Source organism: Schistocerca serialis, chromosome 5, assembly GCF_023864345.2.
Source record: "Schistocerca serialis cubense isolate TAMUIC-IGC-003099 chromosome 5, iqSchSeri2.2, whole genome shotgun sequence".
NCBI classification, from domain to species: domain Eukaryota; kingdom Metazoa; phylum Arthropoda; class Insecta; order Orthoptera; family Acrididae; genus Schistocerca; species Schistocerca serialis.
In genome coordinates this window covers 684,303,475-684,315,658 of record NC_064642.1, presented here as the reverse complement: position 1 = coordinate 684,315,658, position 12,184 = coordinate 684,303,475, and the positions used below count along the sequence as shown (strand labels likewise).

At 38.6% G+C, this 12,184-nt stretch overlaps 1 protein-coding gene across 1 annotated transcript; it reads right to left on the bottom strand.

Moving 5' to 3' along the window:
- Positions 1-9,899: 9,899 nt before the first annotated feature.
- LOC126482176 (uncharacterized) lies at positions 9,900-11,289 on the bottom strand. Its single transcript, XM_050106155.1, has 2 exons — positions 11,091-11,289; positions 9,900-10,261 (listed from the first exon to the last, which is right to left on the bottom strand). The coding sequence occupies exons 1-2, from the start codon at positions 11,287-11,289 to the stop codon at positions 9,900-9,902; spliced, it is 561 nt and encodes a 186-aa protein (XP_049962112.1).
- Positions 11,290-12,184: the final 895 nt, after the last annotated feature.

The following is a 12,184-nucleotide window of genomic DNA, read 5'->3' as shown; positions in this document are numbered from 1 at the left end:
ATAAACTGATTTGTTATTTTATTCCCAGATCCATTAACCTTAAAGCGGAGAATTTATATAAACCATTACTCCTTTGTTTTAGTTGTTAATCAATTTATTAAAATCTATTAAGATACTATGGAGATTTATCTTGGCTATTTGTGTACAGAATTGGAATCTGGAAATCGTTCTGTAGCTGTTGTTGATATCAAAAAGCCATCAGAAACTTGAGCAGACCTTCTGTAGTAGTTATGGACTTAGCAGCATATCATTTGATTATAACTGGTAAGGTGCCTACAATAACTTTCAGAAAACAAGACATTATCAACTGGCTTCAACAAAAACACTTTCCCAAACTGGACAATTGTAGGAAGGGTGAATTACTGGATCTTGTGGCTCAGAATAAACTGCCAGTATCTGTTTTGTTGCAGATGAACTTGCTAAAAGCTATGACCATAGTGTCCTCAGTGAAAAGACTGACAAAGGATACTGTGAACCAAACTTTGTGAGATTGGCATAATGTTGTAAGACATCTGTAGGAAGTAATAACAAAAGCATGAGCAAATTAATCTGTAGTGGAAAATAACATAGAACTTAATTAATAAAATTCTCAGAGCAGTTCTTGCAGCTATACAGATAATAATGAAAGAGATTCAGATATAACTGGCATGCATCTGGTAGTTGTATAGTGTCTTACCAAAAATTCAGTTGTGTTCACCCCCTACAGTTTCTCCACATATTTAGGTAATTCGTTATTTTGTGACATTTGTATGACTGAATGCATGCCTTACTCACTTGTAACTTGTGATTATGGAATTGTACGTATTGCCATACCTACAGTAGCAGCAGCCCCCACCACTACCCTCCCCACTATCTACAAGAATGTTGGCAGCAGCCGGTAAATAGATGACTTTCTTTTTTGCACATGCAACTGTAGACTGCATGAGCGCACAGCAAGTTGTCCATGTGCTGGCAACTCTGTTCCTCATCACTGCCATCTGTCAGTCACAAAGTAATTTTAGTCAGAGTATAGTCTAGTGTGATATTGGTTTGTTTTTCTTTTTTTAAATATTTATTAACAGGGACACAAAGAATAACCAATACTCGAACAGAGACTGAGCAGTGCAGTGGCCTGCCATGACTGCTGCCATCATGTGACAGTGCTACTCAGCTAATGTTGGAGCACTGGGTATTCTTTGTGTTCTACTGCCCTTGTTAATACATATCAAAACAAAGAATATTGTTTTAGAGTAATTTGGGACCACTCTGTTAAATTTGTAATTTCGCCTAAAAAATCATCTTGTTTGTAATGGGAAAACAAACTGACACTTTCTGTCAACACTGGATTTCATATGAAAAACATCATGAACAATATTTTTTTTGGGCTGAAATGTGCCTGACGACTCTTAGGAGAGACACCTGGTGTGTGTGTGTGTGTGTGTGTGTGTGTGTGTGTGTGTGTGTGTGTAAATCTTTTTTGGAGACTGTTATATATTTATTTCAAGACATACTTGTGCTTTGTATGTGGAGAAAGTTTACAATTTCGTTGACACACACTTTCAACAAGTTATCAAGTCTACTGGCAGTAAAAGGAAACAGGGCACAAGGATAAAGTTTATTCTCTCTGAGAAGCGTATAAATACTAAAATAAATTTATAGCAGTCTTCCAAAAATTATAAAAATGAATGTTATATTACAGTATCCACTATTAGTTTGCAAGTTATTGACAAAGGGAACACCCAAACTGATGGACTTGACTTATTAGTTTATATTAGTGGTCTTTTTCCATTAATGTTGTACATAGAATTCTACCTTGTGCAGTCATAAAGAATGCTTTAAAATGCCTGTTCCTAGTCATGTGGGTTAAACACCACCCCAGTGTCATTTAACAATGCTTAGGAATACTTTGACACACTTCATTGTCGAGGAAATTTTAAATAATTTCCAGAGAGATGATGGTCTGACACATAGGTGTTTCTAAGAGAACACTGAGAAGGGCATTATACTTAAATAACATTGTAATAGAATACTACTTCAATGTCTGAGTAGTACTGGGAACAGTATGAAACGGATCATTATTACTGTGAACCAATAAAATAGCGTCCACAACGTTAGGGTCCAGACAACTGTGGACTCATGGTAACAACCAAGCCCGCAGCACTGAAGTTCCTTTCACAAGATCCGCTTCCTTTCACAAGATCCGCTTAAGGCTGGAATACACAGTATGCTCTTAGCAATGCATGCCAGAGAATGTACTGTATTTTCATGTTCTTTCCACCAACCAAGAATGTCAGTTTCCACCTCTGCATCTTTCATAGTAGCAGTGATTGAGAGATACAATAATACTTTGTGGCATCCACATGGTCCGCATTTCTCACATACATCTGGATCAACAGATGTGGCAGTTTCAATGGGCCTGATGTATTTTAGTGTAAACCACAAGTAACTAAAACAAACAGAGATCGTAATTTGTAGCAACATTCACTAGTAATAATGATTCAAAATCACAGAACAATAGATATATATATAGTTTTTCACTCACCTGAAGTTTTTACACACTGTGTGCTATCCTCTTTGAAAACATTCTCTGCCTTCAGTGCTCAGCATCCAAAGATCAAAATATGGGACTGGGAGTGGGGGACAAAAATGTTGCAATCTTGTGCTACAGTTTCAGTTTAATCTTATCACTCCTTCTATCCATGCAACTTCTTCATCTTAGTTTAAGTATTGCCATGGCCTCACTATTTAATTCAGTAGGGCTTAAGTGATCACCCAGAAGTTTACAGTTTACACTGGTAGAGAAATACCAGATGGAGAGTTGGATAGTTGTCTTGTTCTAGATTATTACTATTTTCTTTAAACAGCTTGAGGGACATGAGCTCATTTAGGGTCTGCTCCTTTATATGCTGAAATCTCCTTAGCTAGTTTTGTGGATGCAACTCCTGAACCTTGATCAGAGGATCATGTACTGAAACCAGTTTTTCCAACAAAAGTGTTCCGTTGGACTTGAACCTCTCGTTTGAGTGACTTTGCAAGTGTATTTGAAAGTTCACCTCTTTTAAAAAATACCGCGAGCTTTTTACACATGTTTATTGTCCCTCCCACACAAATTAGTTCTAGCTGCAATGCTAAAAAGTCCATGTTGAAAGTACTTTCGAGCAAAATGCTGTAAGACACTGACAGGTGCAAAGTAGTCCAGCGAAGTCAAGCTGCCACTATATCAGAACCTTGATCTCTTATGAAAAGAGCTGACTTCATTAAGTCCTCATAAATTTGCCAGAACTGGAAATGGCAAACAGGCTCTGATAAAACTTTTAACTACTGCTTTTTCCTCATCAGGAAATAATTTGGTAAATGGTACTCTGTTCCCCATATGCCATGTTTCACTAAGTGGATACAGCCACTGTAATGTAATTTATTTTAAGTGCATCATCACATCCACATATCAGTTTGGAAAGAAGCGCTTTCATTGGTGATAACAGAAGTAACTCACCTACAGATAGGAGTGCTTGGGCTACCACTTTGAAACATGAGCCCTAAACCATACTAGATAGTATTCAGCAGCACATGAGTGCCACTGAATCACAAATAATGTGCTTTTTGGTTGGAGGACATGACAATGACATTGTTCTGTGTCCTGATTTTGTTCGATAGCTTGTATATTTTTTCATGTTGTAGGTAGAAAAACAAGAATACAGCCATTTTGTTTGCAGTGGACAAACTTTGTATGTTTTTCAGCTGGTGCGAGGACTATGGCATCAAACTTTTTCTGGATGTCACTCTTTCTCTTTGAGAGCACATTTGCAATTATGTACACTGAATCACATATTCTTCTGATTAACATCCTCCACAGTCTCACCAAAAATAGCTTCATTAGAGGCCATCTGAACCCTGGAGTCCATCATTTTCACCATATCAGCACTACACTACAAATGGAAGATTGTGCACCCTGTTTCCCTGCTATGCCATGGTATATAATGGGGCAGCATAGGCTGATGGTAATGGACATGCACCTGGTGGCCATTAGGGCCAAAATGCGTGAAACAGTTTCTTCCTCCTTCATCACAGCAGATGCCCAACTCGCCATAGTCGTAATGGCAGTGCAATCAGTCAAACAATTTTAAAGAAACTGTTCAGATAAAGTTTGATTCTTTTGAATTTTATAGTGTCATTCATCAGTATCACAGCCAAGTCTATATTTTTGTTAATAGTTAAAGTTATTGTGAAATCTTGTATTAAGTAATGCACCACACAAAATTTGAATATTTGCAATGAAAATTACAAGTTGCTATGAGTTTACCTTTGGTGCATGTGAAGTAACACATTACTGACATCCTGATATTTTCTTGAAACTTAGGGCGACTCTCCCTATCCCGAGAAAATGGATTGGATGTGGTACTCTCATTTCAACCCAGTGCGTGCAAACAATACAGTTGGAATAACTATAAATAACATTCTTTGTATCTCATTAATGATTCAAGATACTGAAATGGAAATAGTATTTTTCCATATGGTTAATATACAAAACTTCATCTTCTGCAATGGAATAATGTTAATTTTTAAGGGCCATCAGTAGCTGATGAAATGGGAGTCGAGGCAGGTTTGCAACAACATAAGTGAAGGAACTTTTTCATAAGCTATTGACATGTCATGCCCTTGGTTGCTTGTTTAGTAAAATACTGTTTCAAGATTCTGTCACAATTACAACTGAATTAGCATATAAGTGAGATGAATATTTATAAACTGTGCTGGTCTTTGGCAGAGGTCACAAATTTCAACATGGTAACAAGAGAAGTGTAGATGTTACTGAAAACTTGCCACTGATGCTTTAGTAAGGGAACAAGTTGAGAAGTAGGAAGTGATCTCAGCACCACCATTATCAGACTCATCATACTCATGGAACTGTAAGCGGAAGGAGTTTTGTAAACCCTTGTTGCCAGTTTTGTAAAAGCCTCGTTGCTACTCTGTGGAGGCCGAGCTGCCACTGTTGTTACAGTAGGTAGAGTTTGTGAAACGTCTTCTGGTTCAGTACACCAATAAGTCAATTTCTCCCTGTCACTATTACACAGGTATGCGCCAAAATAAGGTAACAGAATAGGAGAATGAAGGTTCTACAACATTCCAACAAATTAGTAACAAAGTCACACAAATGAGTTAAAAAGGTTTACTTATCTTTGTGACTTGTTGAATAATGAAGCCTACAATACTGCTTGTAATATAGCACAAGAAAAGTCCCTGAATGGCTAAGTGCAAATAATCATAGGTAAACTTTACAGTACACAGCAAATGCAGTTTATAACTACTGTCTGTTCAGTTCTAAGAGTTCATTAAATGATGTTTCCTGTCTAAGTCAGACCTGGACAATAGTCTATGACCAAGTGGGTCAAGTGGGTGAGAGCTGCTCTCCTGTCTTCCGAGTAGGCTTCTGTCCTTTGTTATCTGGTGATTGGCAGATTGTACTCGGCCAGAAATTGGCTGCAGCAAAGTTGGTATCTTCATCCTCAGTGCCGCACGTGGCACTGGTGGATCTTGTGCAAATGATGAGTGTCTATGGCACTAGCACCAGCTCGCATCTTTGTGCCTGTGGTGCTTTTGTCCTGGCTGTGTCTTGTTCAGATGATACAGCATGGAGAGAAGCTAGTATTGGAGTGGCATAACAGCATTCTCTTGATTTTAATATATACAACCCTCAACATTGGACTCGTACTCGCTCCTTTTCTGAGCTCAACTGTATACTGTGGAAAGTAACAAAGTGTGGGATCCTCCACATAAGTACTTAAAAATGGTTAAATTTCGGTTACATCATAAATCACACTAATTTCAAGGTTTTCAATTCAACTATGCATCTAGATATTACAATTACAAACAGTTTAAATTGGAACCATCATTCCGTGAAGTTGTAGAATTTTGGAACACGTATTATGTTCGAGTATAATGACTTTTCTGGAGACTAGAAATCTACTCTATAGGAATCAGCATGGGTTTCGAAAAAGACGATTGTGTGAAACCCAGCTCGCGCTATTTGTCCACAAGACTCAGAGGGTCATAGACATGGGTTCCCAGGTAGATGCCGTGTTTCTTGACTTCTGCAAGGTGTTCGATACAGTTCCCCACACTCGTTTAATGAACAAAGTAAGAGCATATGGACTATCAGACCAATTGCGTGACTGAGTTCCTAGATAACAGAACACAGCATGTCATTCTCAATGGAGAGAAGTCTTCCGAAGTGAGAGTGATTTCAGGTGTGCTGCAGGGGAGTGTTGTAGGACCATTGCTGCTCACAATATACATAAATGACCTTGTGGATAACATCGGAAGTTCACTGAGGCTTTTTGCAGATGATGCTGTGGTATATCGACAGGTTGTAACTAGAGGTGTACATGTCCTGCTTTTAACCCGCCCATGCTTGCCCGGTGGCCAGGCGGGCAGGCCGCCGCTCGTTGTCAACAGAACGGGCAGGCTGCTTCACTCCCAGCCAAGCCAAGCAGAACCCAACCCGGGCAGGCTGCGGGAAACTTGCTTGCCTGCCCATATTACTGCTGAGCTGCGCTACGCAGCCGTTTAGTCTGCGCGCGTCATTGTCGTATTATGAACGTTAATCAAAAGTTTTTATTTTACCTGAGCACCAAAAGACAAACCCCAACATTATATATATATGTATTAATTTCAGGTAAAAAAAATATTGGTTTTATTTGTATATTCTTCCTTTACGCGTATATTTTGGGCTTCTTATCTATATAAATAAAAATTAATTGCCAAATGTGTTGATAAGCGTAAAACTTGAGAACGCCTGGACCAGTTCGGCTAAATGTTTTTTGCTGTGTTCGTAATTCTCAGGACAAAGTTTTTATGAAATAAAATTTTTCGAAAATCGACCGAAAAATTGGAAAATTTGACAAAAACTGAAAGTGCGTTTTCATTGTGTCCGTGTGTTTGTATTGCATACAATCTTGATGAAATTTTGCACACTATACCTTGAAACCAAGAGGAAGGTCACAGTCTACATAAAATTTCATATGGTGCATGGCAGAGGTTCCTTTACATAACGGAACTCGACAAATTGTACGTATTTATTCCGATCTTGATGAAATTTGGCACACTTGATATTCAAAGCAGGATGAAGGGCGCTACCTGTTTAAAATTCTGAATGGTGCATGGCGAAGGGTACTTTACGTACACACTTCTACACCAACCTACAATTTTATTCCGATCTTGAAGAAATTTTGCACACTTGACCATCAAGAGGAACATCACTGTCTACGTAATATTTCGGACAGTACATTGAAGAGAGTACCTTACAAAAGATTTTGACATTGTTTGCGGGTTACCATGAAAGTTCACTATTTACGCATGTTTCCATGGAGAAGGTTTTTGAATATTTACGTGTTATATATATATATATATATTCAAAAACCTTCTCCATGGAAACATGCGTACATAGTGAACTTTCATGGTAACCCGCAAACGATGTCAAAATCTTTTGTAAGGTACTCTCTTCAAGATCATAGACATTTCGTTTAAAAGAAATGTATGTATATATACATACATTTCTTTTAAACGAAATGTCTATGATCTTTTTGAAATTTGAGAGCTGTCTGACACATTCACAGTCGTTGTGTTGGACAATTCGCGCACAGCAAATGTCGTTTAACAGTTGTGAACCATTTTTGGTTGAGTGAATGTGTTATATTGGCTGCAAAAAACCTTGATGTTAACGAAATGAATTTTCAGATTCAAAATATGACACCTGGCGAATTGCTGACATACAAGTCGGTTTATTCCGTTACTAACTAAGATGATGTAGTCAACTATCCTACGGAATTATTAAATTCGCCGGATTACCGCCTCCCAATCTGTAATTAAGTCGGATCGGCAATCATGTTGCGAAAGGTAAACCAGCCACGTCTTTGTAATGGCACCCGGCTTGCGGGGAAGAAGTTAAAGAACAACGTAATCGAGGCCACAATTTTAAAAGGAAAGTACAAAGGTGAGGACAGTTTGATTCCAATATCACTAAGATTCCGACTGACATGCCATTCGACTTTAAACGGTTATAATTTCCAGTGCAGCTTACATTTGCCATGTCGATAAATAAATCGCAGGGGCAGTTGTTATATGTTTGTGGCATCAATCTTGAAAATCATGTTTTTCACATGGCTATTTGTATGTCGCATATTGCCCTGTTGGGACACCTTCAACTTCATTTGTTTACGCACCAGAAAACAAAACTATCAATGCTGCGTATCAAAAAGTATTACAATAAATGTTACCTAGCAATAAACTTTGACACTGATTCACTGATCACCACAAAAGTTGACAGATATATATGAGTTTTCATAGATAGGTGAAGAGGAGATGAACTGAGGTGGCGGAATCCAACAGAGAGAGGATGAGGAGAAGGATAGAGGGTGGGGGGGAGATGGGCCAAGGGATGGGTTCAAAAATGGTTCAAATGGCCCTGAGCAATATGGGACTTAACTTCTGAGGTCATCAGTCCCCTAGAACTTAGAACTACTTAAACCTAACTAACCTAAGGACATCACACACATCCATGCCCGAGGCAGGATTCGAACCTGCAACCGTAGCGGTCGCGCGGTTCCAGACTGTAGCGCCTAGAACTGCTTGGCGACTTCGGCCGGCCAAGGGATGGGGAGTGGGGAGGGGGGGGGGGGGGTGGAGGTGATCAAAGAGATAGTGGGAGAGTACTAAATGGATAGAGAGAAAATACGGGAGGGAAGATGTACTACGAGAGTATGGAATAAATAAATGCCCAGGCAACGCAATGCAGTCTGTGCTGCACTTTTCAACACCGAAACGGATGGATATTTGTACTAAAGAAGTGAACCTCCACCCCCCAAAAAGAAGATTGGTCACCTCCCCAGAAGAATAAATTATCTACGCCCCTATTAACCACTGTACTGCAATGAGAACTAAATTAAGATTTTGGAAGTCTAGATTCTTTAACTTTAGTATGTTTCAGCCAAGTATGACACCAATTATATAAATATTTAACTACGTTTCCAGGATGTATTTTACTGGTTCTGTGAATTCTTTCGAAGTTGGAAAAATCATTCTAAATTGCCAAAATGCATTTTAACAAAATCGAAGGACTTGTTTCGTATCCAGTTCGTCTAAAAACTATAGTACTGGGAATACAATGGCGACCCTGAGCCATTTTTCGTGGCTCCTACGTTTGCGTCCTGAGAGTCCACACTTGTAGTCTAGGTGTGCATCATGAGGGACCATATTTCCGACCATCATGATGCAGACTAAGACGACGAGTGTTTACTTGCATGATGCAAATCCAAACGATGAGTCTGAATCCTCATGACGCAGATATAGACGCTGTGGAGAGTGGCTCAGAGTTTCCATTATATTCCTACTACAATACATTCATGGAAAAAGACGCTCTTCATTTTAGGAGTATTTGTCGTGTCTAGGTCTTCAGCATCTTGACTCTGCATGTGGGATTCCCCTTAATATAGAAATACAAGAATAAAATTACATTTTGCAATGTGTGTGGAACTCAACAAAATAAATTGTAATTTAAACTCATAATGTGTATTGCCTTACTCCACAAATGAATATTTTATTTTGCAGAACACTTTTCAACATAAAATCTTTACAAATTTTCCTTCAGTTCCCCTGAAAGTATTATTTAGGCCAAACCAGATACTCCTAAAAATATTTGGCTACTTTTGCAAACCCAAGTAACAGAAAATGGTTTACAAACAATAATTAATGTCACTTGGAAGGATTGAAATCAAAAAGTTTAGTCTAAAATAAAAATGAACTGTATGCATTACAAAATTTCTATCTCAGAAGTTGATGCCCAGAAAGCACAAGAAAGAAATCTGCACTCTTAATTAGTAAATTTGCGCTCAAGCTCATAGTTTCCCGTTCAATGTTCTACTGTATTTTCAATGTGTCTGCTGATTAATGTTTGAATTAATTATGACAAGATCGTTAAGTCTGTCTGCATTAAGACGTGATCGTTTTTCGCTAATTAGGTTTCCAGCGCAACTAAAAATTCTCTCACTAGACGCACTAGTGGCTGGTATATTTAATATTTTTCTTGCCACACACGCAAGTCGAGGAAGTCGTTGGGAGTTATTTTTCCACCACTGTAGAATATCTCCCTCGTTCACACAGTGTTCTTGCAAGTATCTGCTGACTTCATCATGTAGGAGAGGAGGCTCTTCTGCCCAGTCCTCAAATTTCGCCATTTTGTACGGCCCTGGATTTGTTTCTTGGTTGCTGTGATTGGGCACTTGTACTGAAACTGTACAGGTTCCAATTAATATTTGCAGAATAATGTGAAGATCGTACTACACATAGTTGAAATTATAATAGGTTTTAGATGATGCTATCATTTATCGTCCTGTAAAGTCACCAGAAGATCAAAACTAACTGCAGGACGATTTAAATAAGGTATATATTTTTGGTGTGAAAATTAGCAGTTGGCAATAAATAATGACAAGAACGAGGTTATCCCTGTGTGTACTAAACTAAGTCCGTTAAACTTCGTTTACAAGATCAACCAGTCAAATCTAAAGGCTGTAGATTCTACTTAATACCTCTGATTACAATTACGACCTACTTAAATAGGAATGGACACACAGAAAATGCTGTAGGCGTTTTAATGACAAAACACTCTGTTGGAGCGTTGCTACGAAGTTGGAGAGCCTTACTATTGACGGAAGAGGTCGAAAGAGTCTAAATAAGGGCAGCTGGTTTGGTATTATCGTAAAACAGGGGAAAGAGTGTCGCGGAAATTACACAAGAGTTGGGGTGGTAATCATTTCAACAATGGCGTTTTTTGACGTGGCGCGATCTATATATGAAATTTCGATCACCAACTTACACCTCTGAATTCGAAGAGATATTGTTGAGTCCCATATACATTGGAAGAAATGATCATCAGAATAAAATACAAAAAAGCAGCGCTCAGACGGAGAGCTGTAAGTGTTCTATCCCGCGCGAAATTCGAGAAAAGGAGACAAAGAAGTTGAAAGTGGTTCGATGAACCCTCAACTAAGCACTTGCGTGTGTCTTGCAGAGTAACCATGTACATGTAGATGAAGAATATATGCATTATCTTAGGAGCTTACCTTCAGCACACATCTGTCGTGCTGCTTGGTAAACTTCAATTTTTTCATCCTCGGTTAACTTTCTTAATGTGCGGTAGTTAGCCACCATAAACGTTGCAATTTTATGCAACATACTAACGCACATTTTCTGTTCTAGAAAGGCATCAGCGGCTTGTTTCAAAGGTTTCATGTCCTGAAAATACATTTTCTCAACATACATATTTCACAAGTGGTTCTATAATATTCAGATGGAATAAAATTACAAACCTCTTCATCGTTATCCCGTACGGTACAATGAGTTTTTAAGGCATAAAACCACGGTAGAACTAAATGTAGGGTTGGATCCTTGTCACTCTCTAGATCAACTGTGGCTTCTTTAAACGGCTTAAGAAATTCTATAAGCTGGCCAGTTATATGGTGGTCATAACCCAGCATCTTATCAGAGGCACCTTCATTATGTAAAACAGCCTTCACTGAATCAATCTGAGAATGGACTGATACAAGCATGTCAAAATAACTATTCCAACGAGTTGAAACCCACTGCTTTAAAGATGAGTTCAGTCTCACACAGAGACCTCTTCTCTTGAAGTACGAAACCGTAGCCCGCACTGTATTAAGAATGGCTAATATATTTGGAACATTTTCTTTCAAAAACTGTTCGCTCAGAACATGTTTCAAGACTGTGTTTATACTATGAGCCATGCATGGAAGACGCTGATATACTTCGAGAGCTTTAACAATGTTAGTGCTCTGGTCTGTGACAAACGTAATTTTGGCAATGTCTTCACTAGAAACACCCATAGTTTCTAAGCCATCTTCCAACTCGTTTCGAATATTCGAGCCAGTTTTTGGGCAGTCAGGAAACGCAGAGCACATTAGTACATATTTATTCAAACGCCAGTCTGAATTTATGTAATGCATTGTCACGGACATGTAATGCACCCCTTTGTAATTGTCTGTCCATAGATCAATTGTACTGGCACATATACCAGAACGAATCGCATGCACTATATCTGGGAGCATTTTGCTGCGCACTTTATCAGCTAAGGTTTGAACTTTCCTAGCTACTGTCACTCGGGAAGGCATAACATTTTTAATATCAACTGAGCCATATT